At 37.1% G+C, this 23,972-nt stretch overlaps 1 protein-coding gene across 1 annotated transcript in view; it reads right to left on the bottom strand.

Moving 5' to 3' along the window:
- Positions 1 to 21,207, bottom strand: part of AGBL4 (AGBL carboxypeptidase 4) — a 950,336-nt gene extending 929,129 nt beyond the window's left edge. The window contains exons 1-2 of the mRNA XM_058175448.1: positions 21,174 to 21,207; positions 14,654 to 14,776 (exon numbers count right to left, since the gene is read on the bottom strand). Coding sequence (XP_058031431.1) covers positions 14,654 to 14,776; positions 21,174 to 21,201 — 151 coding nt within the window. The 5' untranslated portion in view covers positions 21,202 to 21,207. The remainder of the gene's footprint in view (positions 1 to 14,653; positions 14,777 to 21,173) is intronic.
- Between the last annotated feature and the right edge of the window lie 2,765 nt (positions 21,208 to 23,972).

The following is a 23,972-nucleotide window of genomic DNA, read 5'->3' as shown; positions in this document are numbered from 1 at the left end:
CAGCCTTTCTTATGGTCCAACCTTCACAGCCATATATTGCAACTGGGAAAACCATAGCTTTGACTATGCGCACTTTTGTTGGTAGGGTGACGTCTCTGCTTTTTAGTACGCTGTCTAGATTTGCCATAGCTTTCCTCCCCAGGAGCAAGCGTCTTTTAATTTCTTGGCTGCAGTCCCCATCTGTGGTGATCTTGGAGACCGGGAAAATAAAATCTGTCACTACCTCCATTTCTTCACCATCTATCTGCCAGGAATTGAAAGGGACGGATGCCATGATTTTAGTTTTCCTAATGTTGAGTTTCAAACCAACTTTTGCACTCTCCTCCTTCACCTGCATCAAGAGAATCTTTAGTTCCTCTTCACTTTCTGCCATTAGAGTGGTATCATCTGCATATCTGAGGTTGTTGATATTTCTTCCAGCAATCTTAATTCCAATTTTTGATTCATCTAGCCCCGCCTTTCTCATGATGTGTTCTGCATATAAGTTAAATAGGCAGGGTGATAGTATACAGCCTTGCCAGACTCCTTTCCCAATTTTGAACCAATCAGTGGTTCCGTGTCCAGTTCTCACTGTGGCTTCTTGACCCGCATACAGATTTCTCAAGAGACAAATAAGATGGTCTGGTACTCCCATCTCTTTGAGAACTTGCCACAATTTGTTGTGATCCACACAAAGATTTTAGCATAGTCAATGAAGCAGAAGTAGATGTTCTTCTGGAACTCCCTAGCTTTCTCCATGATCCAGCGAATGTTGGCAATTTGATCTCTAGTTCCTCTGCCTCTACGAAATCCTGCCTGTACTTCTGGTAGTTCTCGATCCACATACTGCTGGAGCCTAGCTTGTAGGATTTTAAGCATAACCTTACTAGCATGTGAAATGAGTGAAATGGTGCGATAGTTTGAACATTCTTTGGCATTGCCTTTCTTTGGAATTGGAATGTAAACTGATCTTTTCCAATCCTGTGGCCATTGTTGAGTTTTCCAAATTTGCTGCCAAATTGGGTGTAGCACTTTTACTGCGTCGTCTTTTAAGATTTTGAATAGATCAGCTGGAATACTGTCTCCTCCACTAGTGTTGTGTCTTGCCCGGGGCCTTCTTATCTGCTCCCGAACACGGAGGAATGTATGCCTCCTGGCCCCAGTCCTGGCTCCATGCCCAGACAAGCTGAAGAGGAGGGGGCACCTCCCGGTCCCGGTCCCAGCCCTGGCTCCATGCCCAAGCAGGCTGCAGAGGAGGGAGCACCCCCCGGCCCCAGCCCTGGCTCCATGCCCAGGCAAACGGAGCAGCTAGACCCCTCCCCCTCTTCCACAGCATGTGAGCCTGAGGAAAGTTTATTTCCAACAGCTGCTGATTGGAGTGACCCTCGCATCAGAAGACTGGATAGGCGGAGGCAACAGAAGGAAGGGAGGGGCAGGCTTTAATGAGTGCTGAGTCATGGAGCCACACCCCATGGCCTATATAAAGGATCTGCTTTCTGGCAGTCTCTGAGTCAGGCAAAGTCGAACTTATCTTGCTGAAGTCACTTTCTGGTCTCCTGCCTGCTCTGAGGACTTTGCTAGGACTTTGGGCAGAGCTGCAGAGGCAAGCCTGATTCGGATTTCCCTGACCCGGCCGTCAGCGGAGGAGTGGGACACGACAACTAGCTTTGTTGTTGCTCAGATTTCCTAAGGCCCATTTTACTTCACATTCTAGGATGTCTGGCTCAAGGTCAGTGACCACCCCATCGTGGTTATCAGGGATGTTAAGCTCATTCTTGTATAGTTCTTCCGTGTAATTTTGCCTCCTCTTCTTAATCTCTTCTGCCTCTGTTAGGTCCCTGCCATTTTGGTCCTTTATCATGCCCATCTTTGCATAAAATGTTCCCTTCATATCTCCAATTTTCTTGAATAGATCTCTGGTCCTCCCTATTCTGTTGTTTTCTTCTATTTCTTTGCACTGTTCATTTAAGAATGCATTCTTATCTCTTCTAGCTGTTCTCTGGAATTCTGCATTCAGCTGGGTGTATCTTTCTCTTTCTCCCTTGCTTTTCGCTTCCCTTCTTTCCTCAGCTATTTGCAGAGCTTCCTCAGACAGCCTTTTTGCTTTCTTGCATTTCTTTTTCTTTGGAATGGTTTTAGTTGCTACCTCTTGTACAATGTTGCGAACCTCCGTCCATAGTTCATCAGGCACTCTGTCTATCAGATCTAATTCTTTAAATCTATTTGTAACCTCTACTGTATATTCATCAGGGATATGATTTAGTTCATACCTGAGTGGCCTGGTATTTTTCCCTACTTTCTTTAGTTTAAGCCTAAATTTTGCAAGAAGAAGCTCATGATCTGAGCCACAGTCAGCTCCTGGTCTTGTTTTTACTGACTGTATAGAGCTTCTCCATCTTTGGCTGCAGAGCACATAGTCAATCTGATTTCTGTGTTGATCATCTGGTGATGTCCATGTGTAGAGTCGTCTCTTAGGTTGTTGGAAAAGAGTGTTTGCTATGACCATTGTATTGTCTTGACAGAATTCTATCAGCCTGTGCCCTGCTTCATTTTGTACTCCAAGGCCATAATTGCGTGTTATTCCGGTAATCTTTTGACTTCCTACTTTAGCATTCCAATATCCCATGATGATAAGGACATCATTTTTTGGTGTTAATTCTATCAGGTGCTGTAGGGCTTCATAGAACTGGTCAATTTCATCTTCTTCAGCACCAGTGGTTGGGGCATAGACTTGAACTACTGTGTATTGAATGGTTTGCCTTGGATTCGGACTGAGATCATTCTGTCATTTTGGGGATTGTATCCCAGTATTGCTTTTCCTACTTTTTATTGATTATGAAGGCCACTCCATTTCTTCTGAGGGATTCTTGCCCACTGTAGTATACCTGATAGTCATCTGAATTAAATTTGCCCATTCCTGTCCACTTTAGTTCGCTGATTCCTAAGATGTCGATGTTCAGTCTTGTCATCTCTTGTTTGACTACATCCAGCTTGCCTTGATTCATGGATCTTACATTCCAGGTTCCTATGGAGAAAAAATCTTTACAGCATCGGACTTTCCTTTCACCACCAGATACATCCACAGCTGAGCGTCCTTTCGGCTTTGGCCCAGTCGCTTCATTCTTTCTGGCGCTACTAGCCCTCCACTCTTCCCCAGTAGCATATTGGACACCTTCCTACCTGAGGGGCTCATCTTCCGGCGTCATATCTTTTTTCCTTTTTGTACTGTCCATGGGGTTTTCATGGCAAAGATACTGGAGTGGGTTGCCATTTCCTTCTCCAGTGGATTACGTTTTGTCAGAACTCTCTGCTATGACCTGTCTGTCTTGGGTGTCCCTGCACGGCATAGCTCATAGCTTCATTGAGCTACGTAAGCCCCTTCGCCATGACAAGGCAGTAAACCATGAAAGGGTACAAATGTACAAATGAGTACTTGTGCCCTATTTGTTTCTCAATATGCTCCTAATAACTAACTAAACTTAACTGTCTATAAAATAAGGCATTTGAGTTGTAAACATACAGTATCTTCCATCTAAATATACATAAACTTTTCCATATACAAAACTTTATATAGAGATTTTTTTAAAAGGTTGAAAATCTGGGCTCAGAAAACATAAAACTGTATATACTTAATTTGTAGTAATACCCATTAATTTCAACAGTTTGTAGTAATACCCATTAATTTCAATATCCGTTAATTTCTTAGTTCTAAACAAGCATGCAGAAGTTGGTACTCTGCTGGAAATGATTCCATTTAGCCCACTATACTCTGTATAACCTGGCTGGAAATTGGGAAGAGATCTTTGTAATACTGAGGAATTACATTTTTCCCTTTCTATTTTGACAAGGAAACCAGTTGAAAGAGGCTTGTAAGATAGGCTATGCAAGGAAACTTATTTATATTTATTACATAGTATCACTGAATTCGGTGGTTTGTACTCCTGTGTAAGTATGCTTAGGATTTCTAATGCTATTCAGTCAAGATTAGTTGTATTCTCCATTCTGCACTGGCAAGCTGAGTTTTAATTAACCTTTAAAAAGAGCAAAACATTAGGGAATCAGGATTTATACATTATTTCAAATTTCACAGAGCAATTTTTATGTCAAAAATGATAAAAACTTTATACAGCAGAGGTATGGAAACAATACAATGAAGTCCCAAGAAATGGGGCTACTTGCTGCAGGTATAGAGCATCTGATGGGTTTATTTGGACTCCTCTCTTAACATACTTTCTGCCCTGCACTCACAGCAAACTTCCTGCACACTGCAGTTAGTCTCTATAATAGCCTCCTGTCCCTTTCCTGCAATGGCATCTCCTTTAAAAAACATTTAAAAGGCATTGCAACCAGGCTTTCATATGCTTATTTTAATGTTCTGCAGTAGAAAACATAATGTCAAGATAAGGGAATAACCAGGAATAAAGACTTTTCTTTTTATCATAGCAAAGAAAGGGAGTATGAATTGGGGAAAAGATTAAGCCCATGAAGTTACTAAACTACTTGGGATGATAAAAAACAGAAGGATTACAAAGAAGGGTGAATTTAAACTAGTCAAATGGTGAATCAAATCTGGATTAATATAACTTGAAAAATATATTAGGATAAAGGCTAGATAGAAGAAATGGAAATGAAAAATAATAACAGTTGGGAGATACTATAACAACCTTGGATATATTGATCAGCATCAACTGCCCAATAAAGATCTCAAAAGTGGCAAGATGACAAACAGGCAATGCTTGTTCCTTTTAAGGGTGCTTATAAAAAAAATGGGTGGAGCCCTTATCATAAGGCTCCATCAACCATCTTGCTAAGTTTGGCACAAATAGTTCTGTGAATATTGATGTTGACAATACCATTTTGTTGGCTAGAAACAAGGAAGAAATCTCTTGTGGAAGGCGAAAGAAGAAAGTACAAAACCAGATCTGCTTTCTGATATTTTTAAAAATAAGATTGTGTCATGCCAACTCAATGCAAATAACATGCAGCTTAATAAAGTAATATATAACGTGTCACTCAGCAACATAACTCAATAAAGTAGTAACAGCCATTATTTTATTTGTTTCAAAAAAGTAAAAAGACTATAGCCATGAAATAGAGAGATATCTGCTTCTTTGGAAGAAGATTCTGCCAAATATAGGAAAAAGAAAAAAGTCAGAGATCACATTCTCAACAAGATAATAAAGAAGCTATGATTTTTACCTAACAGTTGTAACATATGGCTGGGAAAGTTAAACTTATCTTAGCTTAGACACTAGCCATTGGAAAGGTTAAAGACAGAAATATTAATTTGAACTGCGAGTTAGAGAATATTGTTGAGAGAATCTTGGGCCACAAGAACAAATCATTCTATTCTAGATGAAATAAAATTGCTCACTGGAATAATAATAACATTAATAAAAGTAAAGCTTAGATATTTTAGACACATAATGTAAAGGTAGGAGTAACTGAAAAAAACTCTGATGCTTTGAATAATTGAAGTCTATAGGGAAAAAGAAAATAAGATAGCTAGTTACTGATTACATAAATTGCAAGCTCACAAGTACTCAAAGCAGCAATCACTACAAAAATTATACAGTAACACACACTGGAGAAAACAGGAGAAACCCTAACTGTTAGGATCTTAGCTGTCTTTAAGTAACCAGGAAAAAGATTTTAAGTGAGTAAGTCAATGAAGGGTCAACTCTATGTGTCAGCCCTCCCAGGTAAACCAGAGAATCTTGCAGATCTGAAGGTACAAACTGTAGGAAAAGAACAAGCAGAGCTGGGGGGTAGAGTTAAACACGTCATCCCACAAGTGCTCCAAGTCCTACTGCTCCTGAGTTCCATTGACCCTTATCTGGCACCTATTTAGTGTTAAACTTTATTTGATCAGATTCTTGTATATAGGATTAAATAAATCTTCTATGCTGCAACCTTACGGATAGTCATGGCTCTTTGCTTCTGACACAAATTTCTCACCACCACTTTTAAACATCCAATTAATGAGGCATGTAACCACAGGGATGGTGTAAAGGTCATAAGTGTGAAAACTCATGTGTAAAAACCTGTCATAAGTCACTTTTTTCAGTGCTGTGGTAAATTGAAATGGTCACTAAATGAATTCTTGTAAGTCGAGGACTACCTCTATAAAATAGAATTTAATACAAAAACTTAAAGAAAAAAGACTAGAAAGGCATAACGATACACACAAAAAAAATTAGAAAAACAAAATAATAAAGAGAAAATAAATATAAAAAGAAGGAATTTCCAACCTTCATCACAAGTATAAACACATTTAGTGACTTAACCTCCTCAAAGGCACAAACATTTATCTCTTCATCCTCTATCCCAGCAGTTATAAATAAAATGTAAAAAAATATTTTTTCAGTTCTAATTATTAGTAGACAGTCCATACAGGATTAGCAGAAGAACAATGTATTTTGTTTTAACTTTGATCAAATAAACCAACTTTATATTCCTTCATTTTACTTTATTAGTCTTAATGTATAGTTTGTTGAAATATTATCATAAGATTTGGTTTCTCTTCATTTCTTTTTTGCCCCTTTGCTCAGTGATTTTTTAAAGGATTTAACAAGCTTCTTTTGTAAAATCTAGTAGAAAATAATTATTCAGGTCATCCTACTTCAGGAGGACTGTTTTTATATTCTTACCTGGATTGCCACTATACTAAGATCTGTTCAGAGATAGTCAGGAATAACATTCTACATGAAAGTGGGCATTTACTCCCTGATAGCCCAGTTTTTCCACTCAGCACTAATCAATGCCCACTGTATCTAAATAGGGTTAAGAAACTCTATTGTAAATGCTTCTGTCTGAGAGTCATTAAATTTTGGAACACCTTCTGTGACAATCTAGCATTTTGCCCTGTTCGAGTTTCTAAAAACACAGACTTATGCCAGGATCTGTTTCTTGCTGCTCATTCTTCTGAATTGTGATTGTCAATGCTAAATGTTTTGCCACAGCTGTCCCAGATTTTGAGCATACTTTTGTTTAGTAAGTTTCTTATAAATACTTTTTCCTGAATTTTTACCCTTGGCCATTCAATTTTGACTCTTGCTTGACTGATTGAAACTGTGGTCATAATAATTAATTGTAGTATCTAGATTAGGAAAGTTTGGGGGTAGCAACCTAAAATGCCTTGCAATGAGTCTTAACAAGTGGTGTTGACTCCAATAACCATTTACAGGGGTAAATGGCAAAAATCCCTGAACCACACAATATAGTTCTACCAGATAGCTGTGTGGATACAACTATTATGCTAATAAAAAAGCACTATATTGATTTCAGTTAGAAATATTCAAATATGTCCCTACACTGAAAACAATGAGACTTGAAAGTGTTTAAGACTGTTAGAATATGGGCCATGTTTTTATTTTAAAATATCATACAGTGAATTGAATCCATGCCTCTAGAAGTATGGTTAGAAATTGACTGTCTCATCTTATTTCCTTTCATCCAAGAATCTTTCAAAATATTCCCTGAACACTAGGCAACCCTGTTATGGGTGATTAGCAATGGTACATAGTGCAAAAGAGAATAAATAAAATAGAGATGGGATCCATTTGGACAACTCTAGGGTCTGATAGAATCAGTTACCAAATATTTTTAATATAGATGCAAATTGCATAATCCAACAGAACTTGAGAATTCTGATTAACAGTTATATTTCTTTGCATAATTCTATGACTTTGATTGAGTATGGAATTAGATCAAGCAGCTGTATATTATTTGACAATTATTTTAAAACACTGCTAAGCTATTGCCTTCATCCACTGTTTATTGGCTTCCTGGATACATCAAGATGGGACCTGCAGGAAACCAAATGTTGGACTAAATAAATCTGCTTGCTGCAATTCAACTCTATTGTAAATGCTTTGTTTTCCTTGCCAAAAGTACTTCCCTAATACTGCCAAGAAAATCGGATGGACATAATCACCAAAGGTTGAGGCCCACTGAGAGTGACTTCACCTTTTATGAAATTTGAAAGCTTTAGAGTTTCTAAATGTCATTGTTAAAAAAAATCATAAAAGTAATAAATGAGGAAAACGTGCATGTGAGTTGTTATTTTAGGAAAACTTAGGAAACAAACTTTCAATTGCCACTCAGTAAAACATTACGCTATTAGCCTCCATAACTGATGGATTCAAACTAAAGGGTAGAACATGTAGATTGGGAACTAGTGACATGGCTGTATTGTCAATACCTATAATATCAAATCTTTTCTGCTAATCTGTTAATAGTAACATTGATTTTTTAAACAGTAGAATACTTTATCACTCTTTGTTTTTTTATTTTATTTTTTTATTTTTATTTATTTGTCACAACATTATATATAAGCATAAGCATGAAATAACTATACGATATATAAACATATATATAACCGTAAGTATGTAATAACTATATGAAATTGGATACAATCAAAGGGAACATTAGGACAGGAACGGTAGGCACGTTGGTGCTCTTATGCACACCCCTTACAGACCTCTTAGGAATGGGGTGAGGTCAATAGTAGATAGTTTTTGGTTAAAGCTTTGGGGATTTTGGGAAGAGACCACAGAGTCTGGTAGTGCATTCCAGGCATTAACAATTCTGTTACTGAAGTCATATTTTCTACAATCAAGATTGGAGTGGTTCACATTAAGCTTAGATCTATTGTGTGCTCATGTATTGTTGTGATTGAAGCTGAAGTAGTCTTCAACAGGAAGGACGTTGTAACAGATGATTCTGAGTTAAGCTCAGGTCGTGTCAAAGGTGACGGAGTTCCAAATTTTCTAAACCCAGGATTTCAAGTCTGGTGGCATAAGGGATTTTGTCGTGATCAGAGGAGTGGAGAACTCTTCTTGTAAAATATTTCTGGACATACATGCTCAATTGTATTAATGTCCGAAATGAGGTATGGGTTCCAGACAGGCGAGCTGTATTCAAGAACTGGTCTAGCAAAAGTTTTATATGCTCTGGTTAGTAGTGTAGTGTTTCTGGAGAAGAAGCTACGCAAGATTAAGTTTACAACTCTTAAAGCCTTTTTTGCAATGTAGTTGCAGTGGGCTTTGGCACTTAGATCATTTGATATGAAAACTCCAAGGTCTTTAATGGGGTGGGGGTCATCTATAAGGTAGTGTCCATCGAGTTTGTATTTAGTGTTCAGATTCTTTTTTCCAATGTGTAAGACAGAGCATTTGTTGGTTGAGATTTGGAATTGCCAAGTTTTTGGCCATTCCGACACAAAGTCAAGGTCTTTTTGAAGGGTAGCTGTATTGCTGGTAGTGTTAAATAGTTTAACATCATTATATTACATTATTATAGGCTGCCCAGAGCAAAATACAATAGTCATGATTTGTGAAATGAGCAGCTATATAAATATGATGAAAAAAATACTATTATTTCTTTTTATTACTTTGATTCAACCAACAGAGCTTCAGAGCAGGAAATAGGGGTAGTAGAATCTTCAGATACTAAGGATGGAGAAAGAACTGAAAGGTGGTATAATGGTTCACTTATTGACCATCCTAACATCTTCAACGGTATGACATTCCTCATTTATTGGTTAAGAGAACAGCCTCCTTCGGTCACAAGTAATAGACAGAAAGTCTCCACCTTGGCAACCTAGTAGATAAATTGGATTTCTGTCACTTTTTATCTGTTAAAAGAAACTTTGGATGAATCTTGCTCTCTACTGAAGAGCTTCACAATATTAGGAAGGCCAGAGAAGATGTGCTAGAGTAATAAAACACATGAGGATTTCAATTGTAGTGGCTGAGAAGAGGCAACGAGAGAAAGAAATAATTACATGAGATATGTCATTGAATAAGCTTAATTTTCTTTGATAAGGACTTAATGTCACTGACCTGAAAGTAGAAAAAAATCTATGGGATAAAATCAATGGTAACATAAAAATGTATGCAAGCTCTGGAGCCATAATGTATTAGAAACCAAATATATGTAGTTGTGTATGCTTTGAATGCTGCTATCCTAGCACTGCTAAGGATTATCTGCAGAACTGTTCTCTTTCTGTTTTCCTTCATTCCACTGAAGATGTCAGGATCTTGTCTCTTTTGCAAGGATTATAAGGGATATATGAATTGGGCATTCCTCCCTTAAGCTTGTCTTCTACCTTCCTTTCTTCCTTCATGTCCCTCCCTCTACCTCTCTGCTCTTGAAACGAGAAATCTCTATTAAATTACTACTGGAATGTCTTGGTGACCATAGAACTATAGCCTAAATAATTAGGCTTTCTCTGTCTACGCAGCATATACATGGGCATAACTACATTCTAACAACCAGGGTGGCACAGTGGTTAGATGCAGCATTGCAGGCTGACTCTGCCTGCTCTCAATTCGATCCTCACCGGCTCAGGGTTGACTCAGCTTTCCATCCTTCTGATGTCAGTAAAATTAGGGCCCAAATTGTTGGGGGAAATATGCCGACTCTGTAAACTGCTTAGAGTGTTGAAAAACACTATGAAGTAGTATATAAGTCTAAACGCTATTGCTATATAAGAACCACTACTGAATTCTAGGAACAGAGAACAAAATCTACGATGAATTTGTCATACAGTTAAACTTGTGAGTCGTATATCCTACTATCCTTATCTTTCTTTATCCTGGCACTATGTATCTAGTCTCTATTGCAGTGGTTTCTATAGCAAAGATCAGGGTCCCAGTATGCCATATCCCATTGCTATCCATGTCCCTAATCTCCCTAGTTACAGATTAGGAACGCTATAATTCCTATCAGTGTGTCTGGGTTAGAACAGAACTCATCAACTATGGCAAATATAATTATTGAGGGATTATAGGGAGATATACATGCTTCAATTTCTCTTTATGATCTAAATAAGTGGATCAAAGTTCAGGATGTGGTATTGATATTATTAAGTTCTTTAAAATATTGTTACACTATTTTCCTATCAAAAGGCATTAAAAGCTACTGCTTCTGATAATTTTAACAAAATCTCACAAAATCTCGACCCTTGTATAGGTACAAGTTAATATATATATGTAAGTATACTTTATCAGTGATACTACAGAAGAGAAAATCAGGAATTATTTATGCCAGAAGCCCTTTTCTCACAAAGTAATTTGCCAAGCCAAGTCTTTACAGAAAGGGAGAATAAAAATCTCTGCTGCCTGTATAATAAAACTTAATAAAAAGTTATTACACAAGGGAAAAACTGAAAACTCTAACTTGGATGTTGTCTGCCACCCAAGGAAATTAACTCAGTCGGAAAAGAGATAAAGGGTTTTATTGTCATATGAAGAGCAATTCTTTAACAGCAGTGCCAAACTTGTTGCAACAGACTTTGAGTATACTGTAGACATCTGGCCTGGCTATCTTTCTCCTGCAATTCAATAGCAACTAATTTGTTCCTTTGCAGTAATGTTGCTCCTTATACTTTCTTTCAGGATATCCTAATGCTGCTCAGTTTATTTCCTGTCCCTTGTAGACATTTAGAATTTTTTATTCTGTGGAGATTGACACACGCTTAGAGCTATTCTCCCTCCCCATCCCGCTTATCTCTATTCCTGCTTTAAGCTCTGCTACATCTTTTAAGACATTGGTTTAACTCTACTACCGCTCCTGACTAGTTTGCTTATTTCAATCAGTGGGATGGCGTGAAGGCCCTAAGCCGTTCCTTGCTTCAAACATTCACAGGTCTTACAATTTGTGTTCTATGTGTTTCATCAAATAACAGAAAAGATGGCATATGTATTTAGAAATTATTTAAAATCTCTCCTTCCCTCAGAGGGCTGGGCTTCAAAAATATTTGAAATATTAATAAAAAATAGGTAATTGTACCATTAAAAGACAAGTTTGTCCACAACACTGTTCAAACTAGTAAAACAGATTACTATTTATTGTTAGTGTGTACACACCCAAATACATATTGCCTCACTGCTTATTTATATGAAAGTCCACAGAAGCCACAAACATGAATTATGCAGTTGTTTGTAAATAAACTCCATAAGGTTTAAATACTACAGCAGATGTAAGTAGCTGCAGGAGGTATGCCCACAAATATCTCCCTTGGTGCCCTCCAGACTACACTTTAATTTTGTTGCTGATTTAAATAAATACATGAAAAGCTGGCATACCAAAAATAAGTACCTCCTCAAACATTATCTGTGTTTCAAATATGCCTCTAACTTCCAACTGGGATTCAGAGACATTGTTTGATAATAATAATAATGGTTTGTATTTTTTCTGAGTTCTAAATTTACACATTTAGAATATAGACATTTTTTTGTAAATGGAATGCCTTGCCTTCAAAACATATTCCACATATCAGTGGAATATACGTATTTCTCTCTACCTTAGACCTATATTATTCATGTTAGTAAGGCACTATTACCTAATAAATAAATACAGTTCATCAGAATTGATTTTAAAATATATTTTTACAATTTATTAAAATATTTGCATCCATTTTCAATTACAATATTTTTAGAGAGTGCTTTAAGATTCTCTTTTTTTGCAATAGAGGAGCATTATGTAGCATTTTCATTAAAAGAAAGAAAGATTTTAGCCTCACCGATAAACAGTAGGATTTATTTCTTACAAGTAATAAATATTTATTTATTACCTTAATAAAGAAACTATTCAGAAAATGATAAATGTTATCTAACAGGCCAAAATGACTAAAAATATTTTAAAAGTAGAAAAATTCACATTATTATTCTAAATATTTAACATTTTCCACAAAATCAACTTCTTTAGCAAATTCACACATAAAAATACTGTGAACACCATCCTTGGCTTTTGTTATTTTCCTCTACTCTCTGATTATTTTATATATATATATATATATATATATATATATATATATATATATATATATATATATATATATATATTTATATATATATATATATATATATAGGTCTTTGGTTGTTCGGGTTTTCTCCCGTGTAAAATTGGAAGTGTCTTGGCGACGTTTCGACAAAGTCTCATTCGTCATCTTCAGGCTTCAGCTTCGTGCTTCTGGGAGCAATGTGTGATCGCAGCTGTTTCTTCCTTTTAACTGCTAGTGGGGGTTTGAACTGATTGGGTGGGAGCTTGGCTGTGCTCTGATTGGATGGGGGTTTTTCTGTGCTCTGATTGGCTAGGGGTGTGTCCTGTGTTGGTGGGGGCTTGGTTGTGCTCAGTCTAGTCTGTGCTGCAGGGGGATTTGAGCTGGTGAGCTGCATAGCTGTTGTTTGGCTTTGTGGTCGTGCTACATCTTCATAGTGGGTGTCAGTCTGCTGCATGAATTGGAGGGGTTTGAAATGGCTAATGTTGCAGCTGCGGTCTGGCTTCTGGTCCTTGGTCGTGCTTCATGATCAGTGTGGGTTTGGGTCTGCTTTCTGGGTGGATGTGCGGTGGTGACATCCTGTGTGGACCTTGTGAGTGTGGGTCTGGTGTCATTCCTCGTGTTAGGGACTCGTTTGTCAATAAGGGCGGGTTTTCAAATGGCTGGTAGGCAGGAGGTGTCATCTCGTTTGTTCATCCAATTTTACACGGAAGAAAACCCGAACAACCAAAGACCTATATACAAACACCCGTGAAAACCTCAGAAAACAAATATATATATATATATATATATATTCTGATTTATTATGTATTTTGTTTTAGATGTTGTATGCTACCTAGTATTTTACAGTGAGGTATTAAATAAAATAAATTATTCTTGCCTTATATATGAATATGAAATAAAATTTACATATTTTGAACCTGTAAATCATAATATAACTGAAATCAATGCCCTCATTACGCTGCTTTATCTCTCCCATTAATTAAAGTGCTTTCTAGGGTGCACACAAGAAACTCTATAGTTTAAATGGACAAATTCAATCTCTCTCTTTTAGCAAAATATGTACTATTTGTTTTGCATTAATAGTCCTAACCTACCACAGCTATTCTCACACTGTTTAGACAACAATTCTTCTGTCGTGTTTTTAATATTTGGTACTATTTTATAAATCAACTATTGGTGAAATTATCAAAATAAAGTCATCTTAAGGTTTCTTATTGGTAGGAGACAGCATATTTCCAAACAGTATAATTTAATGTTGTTTTCCAACAACAGCTATGCCTAATGAGAGATTATGATATCAGATGAAAAAGATAAGAGAATGTCTACACATAAAATGCATCCAATGGAGACAGGTACTTAAAACCTTCTAATCCTGAGAATCAGGACAGACAAAAGTTTTCACTGCAAGGACTTCCTCCTGTATTTCTGCTGAATGGAAATAAATCATATCTTATACATTTATTCATAATTAATTTCTAGTTTTGCAGTAACATAAAGAATAATTATTTGTTGGTCAAAGTCCCATAAAGTTATTTATATTTTAAAAATATAGGCTTATTTTCAATATGTATTGCTTTTAGTGATTACCGTATTTTTGGAGTATAAGACGCACCTCCCCCCCCCCAAAAAAAAGTGGGTGAAAGCACTGCAGAGTGCTTCTGGGGGTCTGGGAGAGTGAAAATCCAACACGAGGAGGCCAAAAACTATTTTTTTCTTGTTTTCCTCCTGTAAATTTAGGTGTGTCTTATAGTCTGAAAAATACAGTAATAAGTTCCTCTGTTAGGGACATGGACAGTTGATAAATAAATACTGTAAATATTTTCTAGCTAAATTTAAAACCTAATAGTTGTCACCAATTAATCTGATAACTAGCAATCTACTTACCACTTTCAAAGCAAGCATCAAATACAAGATGACCTTTTTTTGTCTGTCCATAGTAACCTGGTGGAAAAGCTGTATATTTGCTTAAGTTTCCTGTAATGATTTCATCTATTTCTATGTCGCTACCTGTTGGAATAACAATAAAGAAGCCAATTAATTAGAAACTCAACACAAAATAAAATGAAATGGTTCTCTTTATCAAGGATTTGCAAAGGTGGCAAAACCTAATGCTTATTTACTTACTTCAGTGGTGGAAAACTATATCCCCTTTAAGACCTGTGGCTTCAACTCCCAGAATTCCTGAACCAGCATGGTTGGCTGAGGAATTCTGGGAGTTGAAATCTCCAGGTCATAAAGGGGACATACTTCCCCCGACTGACTTACTTACTTGTATTTCATATTTCTAGATCGCCCATATCCCTCAAACAGAGATCCTGAGCAGTGGACAGCACAATATTGGCATATAGAACAATTTATAAAATTAAAATGTAAAAATTAGTTTACAGTTAAAATTTAAAAAAAATTAAAATTCCAAACAGACAAGAAAATTTCCAAGAAGGCAATTTAACCTTATTAAAATTGGTTGATGAAGGAAGAGGGATAGTTCTCGTGATACCAGCCAGCCCCCACAACTACATTGTCCTTTGGGCCTCCCAGGCAAGGCCTTCTTTTCAAAAAAAGCTTATTTGAAAATTACTCCCAATAAGGTATTTTAATGTATTAATTTTATTTATTTGTATCCTCCCTTTATTATTTTTACAAATAACACAAGGGGCCAAATCCACCTTCTTCCTCCTATTTTCCATACAACAACAACAACCCTGTGAGGTAAGCTGACTGAGAAAGAGTAATTGGCCCAACCTTATTATATATAGTGTATTAGGCACCAAATTAGAATCTAGGAGACTTTGAGTTCTAGTCCTGCCTTGGCCATATATCAGTGTGGGTTGGTACCGGTTCATCCCGGTTTGGCCAAATTGGTAGCCGCCGTAGCAGGAGACTCTGTCCACCCACCCGGACATCATCAAATAGGATCTATGCATGCGCAGAAGCTTCTGCGCATGTGCAGAAGTAGCATGCACGCACGCAAAGCAAGCGCACACGTGCGAAACAGTAGCAAAGGTAAGTGAAACCCACCCCGCCATATATATATATGTGTGTATGTGTGTGTGTTTGTGTGTGTGTATGTATGTATGTATGTGTGTGTATATATATATACACACAGTATCTTACAGTTACAGTATCTTAACATATAATACACTATATAATAAACATATAGTAATTACAATTACTATTCTAGAGAATGGGCCTAAGTGTTCACAATAAAATCCTATATAGTTATATCAGAGAATTAAAACGTTATTAAACATATATAACACACCTTACTTTACAGTGCTATATACTTAAGCAAATTGTAGTTACTCATTGACATCCTATTAATTAAATTTAGCTTGTTTGTTTTTAATATACTGCTAATATCAACTTCAGATTCTCTACAGATGTACATTTCATTGAAATTAATGGCATCTAAACAAAGAAATGAGATATGCAATCCTACTTATTCCTATCCATTGGTAATTCTCATTAGACATGTTTTGTATTTGGAAAAAAGAGATGGTGTTTGTTAGTTGAATCATAGCTATAGTTAAAACCACAGTTGGTTTTACATGAATGTAATGGTTATTGTTTAATTATTATTGTTTAATTATATAACACTCTTTTGTTGAGGAATCCCAGAACTATGTACAATGTACAAAATATATGAAAGAACCAGTTTGGTCTATTGGTTAAGGAACCAGGCTAGAAAGCGGGAGAATGTGAGTTCAAGTTCTGTTTTAGCCATGAAAGCCAGCTGAGTGACTTTTGGCCAGTCACTCTCTCTCAGCCCAACCCCCAGCTCACAAGGTTTTGTCATTGTTGGGAAAATAGGAGGAAGTCTGTTAGATATTCCTCGACTTATTCATAAAAGTAATAAAGGTGGGATACGAATAAATAAAATTAAAAATAAATAAAAACAGTTTGATAAAAGTATATAATGATAGTCAACAATTCTGTCAACAAACAGAATTAAGCTAAAAAGCCATGTAAAAGACAAAATAATCCCACAATACTAACTTCCAGAAATGTACCAGATGGGTCAAAATTCATTGTTAAATTGGATGTACTTAGAAATTGTAAATAAATTCTAAATTTATTTTAGAATTGTAAAATAAATTGTAAATAAATAGTTGAATAAATGTTCCTTCACTTAATATTTAAATCAAGACTGGGTTGGGAACCAATTGTATTATTCTGTGAAGCAGTTCCATAATTCAGGCAGCATTTTACTCCCAGATAATGCTTCATAAGGCACATCCACCAGAGCTATCTTAGCACTTGGGATGATTGTTGAAGAAAGCAATCTTCTCAATACCAATGTGCAGGGGCTGAAGTAGAGGCCTAGGGCCTTCAGCAGCCTCAGCTGGACCCATTGCCCCTGCCATTCTCCAAATTGCATGTGCAGTTCTCACAATGCTTCAGAAGACCTCAGAAAACTTTTGAAAGGCTTTCCAACGCATTGCAAGAAGAGTGGAAAATATTTGGAGAATAGTGCACGCTATTTGGAGAATGGTGTGAGTGGCCTTGGGAAGAAGGCTAAGGCAACCAGCAGCTGCCTCATATAGGCCAAGGCCAGCTGTGCCCCATCATCAGCAGAAGATGGCAAAGGTTCCCTGGTGATAGTAGGGCCAGTGAGCACAAGGCAGCAAGGCCAGCCAGGTGAACAGAGCACAGGGTGGCAAGGCCAGTAGAGCAAGCAGGGAGCACAGGGTGGGAAGAGCAGCTGGCTAGGAGGGTGGGCAGAGTGCAGGACAATGGCCAAAATGGCAGACCTTATTAAGGCATGGAGCTGGAAGCACCAAGCTTGGAATAGCTTTGATTGAAATGGGGCCTTACCAAACAACTGGTGTTATTCAAATAGCAATGGCACAGGGAGTGCCAAGATTGCCATCATTAAACCGTGTCACTCGATATTGTGCTTTACAACATCACTTAGCAATGGAAATTCTGTTCCCTATTACTATTGTAACTCAAAGACTACCTGTACAGTTCTTTCAAAAAGGGTCCTTTAAAAATGTATGCTTATTAAAAAAACAGTTGATGAATTCACGTTTAGAATTAAGTTGATAATGTTTAGTTGTTTAGAAATAAATTTAGCTTTCTATAACTTCCAACATTTAATAAATGTATAACAAGGATTACCATAACACTTAATGTATATTTTTATATTGAAAATGTTTCACACAAATTGTTTAAAATTAATATTGCTCATAAATGATAAAAATGTATTATTAGTTAAAACAGACTTCTCTGTAATAAAAGATTTATATATAACGTGAAGCAAATTATCTTAGTAAAAATAGTAAATTATAATAATTTACTAGTAATGCAGAGCAAATTGAGAGGAATAAAAGCAGTGCTATGTCATTGTTTCTGCTAAGAGACCAGCTGCTTTTGGCCCTTTCTCAATCTGAACTGTTTCTCCCAGCTGGTTATTATGTAAACTGTAATTTTACAGAACAGGGAACTGAGTTTTTCCCCCTCATATTACCATTCTCTTTTCCTTGTGAGATATATTTCAGAACCCAGAAACTATCACTTCACTCATTTTTAAGGTCCTTTCGGAATCATTTTTGTTAAAGATTGAGCTATATACACTGAAAACAAATACTGTCATGATAACTTTCATTAGATATCCAGATCCTATACAACCTAGTAAATCGTATAATTATTATATTAACACTTGAATTGGGATCTTACAATGTGCTGTTTGTATGGATTTAAGCAAAAAAATCCCAAAACCACTCTTATTACATGAACTTACAAAGTTTTTTGTAAGGGCCATATTAAAGATCATTTAGTAACACTAGTTTAATTCTTAATTAGCAATGTAGAGCCAATGGGCACTCCTAGAATTTCACTTGTCTAAAGCTCATTCTCTGCCTTCCTGATTTTACTTTTTTAATTTAAAAATTATTTTGGATAATTTGCAAACAGTAAAGCTCCAAATCCAGCAACTCTCTTCTCCTCTACCTCTCCCCAGTGTATCTCCAGGGCTCATTATGAATCAAGAATATACTTCAGATAGAGAAGACAAGCAAGAGAACAAAGACCAGAAAGTCAAGGTTCAGTTTCCAGCCACTTACCAAAACCTTTGAAAAGAAAAAAAGAAAAGTGATGGCTTGGAAATCTTAGATATGGGCATTAAGGATGTACTACACCAGTGGTAGTCAACCTGGTCCCTACCACCCACTAGTGGGTGTTCTAGCTTTCATGGTGGGCGGTAGGGGTTTTGTCCGATATTGAAGCACTTTCCTTTTTTTTAATTTGACTTTTTTAAAAAAATTCATAGCATTATTTAAAAACATTTTCATTAGGTTTTCATAAAATTCCCTGTGACAATTTAAATTTCTGAAAATATACTATTTGTATCACCCGCACATAAGTTTAGTTCACGTTACGTAAGTGAAACTAAATGGCACTATAGTGCAACCGCAAACAAAAGAGCCTCGTCCCAGAATATCTCGCGCATCTCCCCCCACACCACCCAGCTGTAACAGACAAGCAGAGCTGGTAGCCGCCCCCCCAAATCCAATCTACAATGCGCGAGAGGCATGTGCAGATAACAATACACGGCGCATTACTGTGGAACCGGTGGGCGGTTAGAAAATTTTACTACTAACAGAGATACAAAAGTGGGCGGTAGGTATAAAAAGGTTGACTACCCCTGTGCTACATCATCATATCTGAAACTGGTGTTATTACTAGAATAGCTATAAAATATTATCTCTTAAACCTATTTCTGCCAGATAATTGGCAGGAATATCTTAGTCAGTGGTTTTAAATTTCACCTTCTGATTTCTGCACCTTGTTAGCTGGTTCCTAACAACAGACTTGTTAGGAAAGGAAGAAATTTCTTCCTTTCTCTCAACCAGAATGTAGTACTGCAAAAAATATCTAGTTGGAAAATACCTGTTTTCCTTTCACTCTCACAGTTTTGAAGAGAATGTTAAAGGCATGAGAGGAAAGGCAGTTAGAAACCTTCCTCACAGCAATTGCTCAGATTTTCTTTACAGAAGACTAGACAAAATGTACAGTGTAGTATTTTCTTTCCCTTTTATGTGCATAGTGAGGTATTTTTAACTGTCCTGTTGGTCAACTGGAAGAGAGCACTGATTAGCTCATGATGTCCCCTGCTTCTTTTTAGTGTTTTAAGATGAGCCAAAATGAAAGTAAATACAGGTAAGCATCATACAGCAGTGCTTGATGAAGAACTGGAAAGAAGAAACAATATGATTTGTAATGACAAAAATGGAAGTGGAACAGCATATGTCAGAACAGAATGATAATTCCTGGAAGTGAAATGACAGAAGTAGTCTGATAACGGCCAAATGGTAAAAGGATGCTGAAATGAGGCTTAAAGCCCCTGAAACCATAGTTATCTTAAGCAGCTGTTGTGTAGAAATGTCAGCACCTGCCTGAAAATTGCCATTTTAGACCAGGGTGGATTTTGGAAAAAAAATGTTGCACCTAAAAATTCAGATATCTTATTTCTATGTTCACCAAATACAAGAAATTGCATGAAACAATAAGACTAATATTGATATTCATAAATATTTCTTGCATCAGATTTAATTAACACAAAGTAAAAATGTACAGTATTTTTCAACTTTCACCACAATTTGTATTTAATTATAAAAACTTTTTCTTTTTTCCAGAAAGAAAAGGTAGACTTGCTGCAGGAATTAAGGAATTAACAGTAATTAAGACCTTTGTCTGAAATCATTGAGGACCTCAAATTGTCTGTCTATGATTCCAACCTCAAGGTAATCAACCTCCTTGTATTAACCCCAAATTTCTTTGGCCTTTCTCAATCCCTCGGGGGTCTGGCATGACTACTGTTATTTTTCCCCCTTTCAATACTGCTTAGGTTAGGTTATGTTTTTCATTCAGACATCTAAGCCTCTTTTATGAATATATCCAGGGGACATTTTCATTTTAAACCCCATGCCGTTTCATTCCCCTTCACTCTTCAGATACTACTACTTGCTTTTATCTGTAGTTTTTCCATGGTCCTCAAAAAGCTCCCTTGCTTCCAAAAACGACATTTCTTTTGTGGGAGACTTTATAGCTATCAGTATACACTAATATACCTGGAAGTATAAGGATCTCCTCCCCACCCTCAAGCTATATAAGCCCCCGGCCTATACTTCCTTCATCCTGTAAGTGGATCCCTTTCTGACCAGCATGTCCAGCAAAGGGACTGTTATATTTATGTCCGAAAATATAAACGCTTGTTTGCTTACAGCAACACTTTGCACAGAATATGAGGTCATTCCTTACCAAAACACTCAGAGCTGAACTGACTTATTCCGAAAGCCGTTCCTCCCCACCCATTTATGTTAATTCCCTTTCTCCTCAAAGACCCCCAGGCAATTCTCCCAAATCTCGCCCCCTCCTCCCGAGAACTACAGCAATTACTAACCCGTTTCTGCTGTCCTGCTCTCCGCCATGTTTGTTTTCATCCCTAGTTTCTCTCTCTCTCCCCCCCGCCCAGCATTAGACGCTGCTAGAACGTCACCATGGCAACGTACGTCACAGCACGGAAAGTTCCTCGTTCCCTCTGCTCCTGCACGCGAATGGTTTGTACCGGGATTAGAAGTGTTAAGAATTGGGAAAAATAAAATATTGATATAAACGCATTAAACCATGCCAATCTGTAGGTGCATAACTGGCACTTGAATATCAATCAATGAACTTCAACGAGGCTGCACCCGGAAGAGGACCTCGATCAATTAAGTGATAATCATGCCTAAGTAAAAAAAAACGGGGGCGGGGTGGGGGTGGAGACACTTTTCAGTAAAAGTTAATGCTGGACCTAAAGAATGTATAGGTTTTATAAAATTGAAAATATATGCAGAAAGATTTTGTAGTCTTAGGTATGCCTTCATGAAATAAACAAGATAGCAAAGGCAAAAATACGCAATAGAAGAGCAAAAAATAGATTTAAACTTAATGTTAACCGCTTCAGTCTTGATTGCAGAAAATATGACTTCAGTAACAGAGTTGTTAATGCTTGGAACACACTACCAGACTCTGTGGTATCTACTCAAAATCCCCAAAACGTTAACCGAAAACTGTCTACTGTTGACCTCACCCCGTTCCTAAGTGGTCTTTAAGGGGCGTAGATAAGAGCACAAACGTGCCTACCGTTCCTGTCCTATTGTTTCCTTTCGTTATATCCAATTAATATAGTTATTATATACTCATGCTTATATATATGCTTATATATTATATAGTTACTTCATGCATATGCTTATATATACTATTGTGACAAAATAAATAAATAAAACAAAACAAAAGCATGTCTCATCTTCTTTTATTTAGATGGCTAAACGAAGGGATGTTTCACACCTTACAAAACTGTTTCATTTTTATTTCTCTACTTTTCTTCAGAACGGCTTCCTCTTCTCTTGGGATGGGACTAGAGGAATGAGAGGCATTGGCTACTTTTCCCAATGTGTGTGTGTGCCTGTGTATATATATATATATATATGTATGTATGTGTGTGTGTGTGTATATATACACACACACACACACATACAAAACATATATATATGTTTTGTCTCTATATGGTTTAAGTTCATGGCTAGATCATTTAAACATGGCTAGTTTCTAGTAAATGTAATGTGGCTGGCTGGTTTCTGACTTGATTTTTGGTCAGTTTAAACATATTTGGTTCCTGAATGGCTTTTTCAAATTCACTTAATAGTTTTTGTGCAGCAGGTGGAGGGAGGGAGGAAGCAAGCAAGTGTGGGAAGAAGAATTTGATTTACCAGTAAACAGACATTTCTCAACCTCAGCAACTTTAAAATGTATGGACTTCAACTCTCAGAATTTCCTAACCAGTGTGGGAGGAATTCTGGGAGTTGAAGTCCACACATATTAAAATTGCTGAGGTTTAGAAACACTAGATGAGCCAACCTTATAGGGAAAGGCCTTTGGCCTTCAGCCCTTCCTCCACTTCTTGCGCAGATTTCTGTAGTGCTGCCATATGCTTTGGGGAAGGGAGATTGTAAGTAATTCTAGTGGTAGGATTGCATGCTTGGATTAACCAGTACATTTGTTCCTCTTTCCTGTCGAATTTCTGTTCCAGGTATTTTACAAATGATACTGGATTGCACGTTACAAAACAGATGTACATGTAAGGAGCCAGTAAACTGTAGTTATCCATAATGCCACTAAAGTAATTGACATCCTCTACTGTATAGAACTGTATGCAGTGGACAATAAAAAGGCATCTTAATGTGCTCTTGCAATTATAAATATCATTGTGAATCATTCCATCGTCACCACCCCTTTCAGGACAACTAACTGCTGGGCTAGAATCTGTATGTGAAGCAGTAAGTTTTCTTCTTCTAGCTCACTAAAGCACTAGAAAGTGAGTTCTCCAGACATCCTCAAGTGGGAATAACACCATTTTTCTTTTGCATTGCCTCTTCAAATATTGTAACTTTTAATGATGATGACCTATGCACTCAGGTGATAAGAGTACAAGGGACAAGATATGAGTACTAACGATGGTAAGTGCCAATGGTAGGATCCCCATAGGTTTACATTGATTTAAGTCTTTTAAGTAACCTTGTGAAATTGCTTTTACCCTCAGGAGAGTCAGAGACAGTATATGTGCCAAATTCTTTCCAAGGTACACGCATGAATCTTCTAATTTCCTGGTACCAAGATTTATAATGGTGTAGCCACTATATAGGTCCACCTGGCAAGCAGTTGATCCAACTGGGAATTCATTGTGAAATTCCAGTCACAATGATTCTAGATCTTTACCATCATCCACTACATTTCAAAGCATTCTTCCTATGTGTTTATTGTTCTATTTATACAATGAGTATGGGGTAGTGACCTTAATAACTTCCTCTCCAAATATGGACGTCCCTTTTTTTTTGGGCAAAAGACAAGCAAGCAAGCAAGCAGACTCATCTTGATGTGAGTAGCAGCAGACTGCCAACTTGTCCATGAAATCAGAAAGCCAGTTCCTCGGGGTCCCACCTAGCAGTAACTGATACCCATGACAACAGTGACACTGGACTGTGTTGCCCTTCCATCAAACATAATCTTCACCAAGGATCAAAGACAGGACTTGCTGGAAGATTCCTTTGTATTCTGTAACTAATATGATTTGTGGCTGGATACAACTGGCACACAGGCCTTTCACCTGTTGTCCTCAGGATAGTACACGTCATGGCTCAGTCAGCCCTTCAGAGTAGGC

Source organism: Ahaetulla prasina, chromosome 3 (genome assembly GCF_028640845.1).
Source record: "Ahaetulla prasina isolate Xishuangbanna chromosome 3, ASM2864084v1, whole genome shotgun sequence".
NCBI lineage: Eukaryota > Metazoa > Chordata > Lepidosauria > Squamata > Colubridae > Ahaetulla > Ahaetulla prasina.
Note: the sequence above shows the minus strand (reverse complement) of the source record. Positions and strands in the feature narration are given on the sequence as shown.